This window comes from Eptatretus burgeri, chromosome 12, assembly GCF_056783735.1.
Source record: "Eptatretus burgeri isolate ZD-2024b chromosome 12, Ebu_testis_v1, whole genome shotgun sequence".
NCBI lineage: Eukaryota > Metazoa > Chordata > Myxini > Myxiniformes > Myxinidae > Eptatretus > Eptatretus burgeri.
The window spans coordinates 33,784,372-33,786,871 of NC_140972.1; the positions used below are offsets into that span (position 1 = coordinate 33,784,372).

The 2,500-nt window shown below is 43.8% G+C and overlaps 1 protein-coding gene across 4 annotated transcripts in view; it reads right to left on the minus strand.

Annotated features, from left to right (window-relative positions):
* The window catches only part of GALK2 (galactokinase 2), a 73,882-nt gene extending 71,637 nt beyond the window's left edge, over nucleotides 1-2,245 (minus strand). For 2 of the 4 annotated variants that reach the window (XM_085850076.1, XM_085850081.1), the window contains exon 1: nucleotides 2,153-2,245. In XM_085850076.1, coding sequence (XP_085706202.1) covers nucleotides 2,153-2,172 — 20 coding nt within the window. In that variant the 5' untranslated portion in view covers nucleotides 2,173-2,245. Of the gene's footprint in view, nucleotides 1-2,083 lie in introns of all 4 variants that reach the window. The other 2 variants (XM_085850078.1, XM_085850080.1) reach the window with 2 other exon arrangements.
* Between the last annotated feature and the right edge of the window lie 255 nt (nucleotides 2,246-2,500).

Genomic DNA, 2,500 nt, shown 5'->3' on the forward strand with positions numbered 1-2,500 from the left:
TCGCTACCTTCTCCAGAGACAGCTTTTATTAGACAAGGTCAGAGGTCAAGTTGACGATTTCGTAAGTACCAGTCTATGACTACTTGTTTAATAGTTGGAGCTTTTGTGAACTTTGAAGAGTTCTGAAGAGGGAATTGATGAAAGTTCAATGTAATACCCTGAACCTGACCTTTGTTTCTTGTATTTAACAAACCTTCAGAAACAATCAAATAGTGATATTCTAGGGACACTGTATTACTAAAAGTTTTCATGACAAAGTCCCTGTGTTAACATATAGCTACTAGATGTGTGGTGCGTGTCAATGTAAGGGTGTGTGTTCGTGTTCATGTAAGGGTGTGTGTGCGTGTTCATGTAAGGGTGTGTGTGCGTGTTCATGTAAGGGTGTATGTGTTTGTAAGGTTGTGTGTGTGTGTGTGTTCGTGTAAGGTAGTGTGTGTATTTGTAAGGTTATGTGTGTGTTCGTGGAAGGGTGTGTGTGAATGTTCGTGTAAGGGTGTGTGTGAATGTTCGTGTAAGGGTGTGTGTGAATGTTCGTGTAAGGGTGTGTGTGAATGTTCGTGTAAGGGTGTGTGTGAATGTTCGTGTAAGGGTGTGTGTGAATGTTCGTGTAAGGGTGTGTGTGAATGTTCGTGTAAGGCAGTGTGTGTGTGTTCGTGTAAGGGTGTGTGTGAATGTTCGTGTAAGGTTGTGTGTGTGTGTGTGTGTGTGTGTTCGTGTAAGGGTGTGTGTGATTGTTCATGTAAGATGGTGTGTGTATTTGTAAGGTTGTGTGTGTGTGTGTGTTCGTGTAAGGGGTGTGTGAATGTTCGTGTAAGGGTGTGTGTGTTTGTGTAAGGGTGTGTGAGAGTGTTTGTGTAAGGGTGTGTGTGAGTTTGTGTGAATGTTCATGCAAGGCGGTGTGTGTGTGTGTGTGTGTGTGTGTGTGTGTGTGTGTGTGTGTGTGTGTGTGTGTGTGAATGATCGTGTAAGGGTGTGTGTGTGAATGTTCGTGTAAGGTTGTGTGTGTGTTTGTGTAAGGGTGTGTGTGTGTGTGTAAGGGTGTGTGTGAGTGTTTGTGTAAGGGTGTGTGTGAGTGTTTGTGTAAGGGTGTGTGAGTGTTCGTGCAAGGGTGTGTGTGAATGTTCGTGTAAGGGTGTGTGTGAGTGTTTGTGTAAGGGTGTGTGTGAATGTTTGTGTAAGGGTGCGTGTGAATGTTCGTGTAAGGGTGTGTGTGTGTTTGTGTAAGGGTGCGTGTGTGTGTGTGTGTTCATGTAGGGTTGTGTGTGTGTGTGTGCGTGTACGGGTGTGTGTGTGTTCGTGTAAGGGTGTGTGTGTGTGTTCGTGTAAGGGTGTGTGTGTGTGTGTGTTCGTGTAAGGGTGTGTGTGTGTTCGTGTAAGGTTGTGTGTGTGTGTGTTCATGTAAGGTTGTGTGTGTGTGTGTTCGTGTAAGGGTGTGTGTGTGTTCGTGTAAGGGTGTGTGTGTTCGTGTAAGGGTGTGTGTGTGTTCGTGTAAGGGTGTGTGTTCGTGTAAGGGTGTGTGTGAGTGTTTGTGTCAGGGTGTGTGTGAGTGTTTGTGTCAGGGTGTGTGAATGTTCGTGTAAGGGTGTGTGTGAGTGTTTGTGTAAGGGTGTGTGTGTGTTTGTGTAAGGGTGTGTGTTCGTGTTCGTGTTCGTGTTCCTTCCCGTTCCTAACTCTCGTGCCAGAGCAGTGGGGCTCAAACCTTTCACTCTTCTCATCCTCTCCCAGCATTTCTTCTTCATTGCCATTTTGTTTACCGAAAATAGACATCGACAATCGTGTCGTGTGAATCAAGTGTGCGGAATTTCCCGACAAGACAACACTGTACAAGGTTCGGCGCAGACAATGTCATCGCGTTGTACATAATATGGACGAACATCGACCTGTACCTCGGTACAAGTTTGAGAGACGTCTAGTTGAAGGTTATTCTGCCGGAATGAAGAATTGTTGTTGTTTCCCCCAAATGGGGTTAATTCCTGGTAACACCAGGTTACCACAGCGACGGTTCTTTCCCTTATAACCTCTTATCGTCTAAAATAATAAAATATTAACTGAAATGGAGACGAGGCCGATATTGTGCAATTACCGCCAGTGTAACACGAGTGAGGAATCTGCAGAAAACAAAGTTCATTGAGAAATGAAAGCTCGAACTTGCCGCTCGGTGTCCATCTCCATGACGATCGGAGTGACCGGTTCTGCCTGCTGTCCCCGGCTCGGTGGAGCCGCGCCTCCTAAACTGTGACGTGGCCAGCTGTGTCCAAGTTGTTTATTTTGATAATAATAATAATATCTTTATTTAACATATTCAATGTTTTTTTTGTGTTAATATAATTTATAATCAGTGAAGAAAACGTGCAACGTCGTTGGTTATTTTCAAGTTTGAGGTTTATCATCCAATTTGTCGCGTCTCGGCTGGTTTACATGTTTGTCGGTTTTAATTCGATAGAGTTTAGACTTAAACTAAATGTGTTATTATATATACATACACACATATATATATATA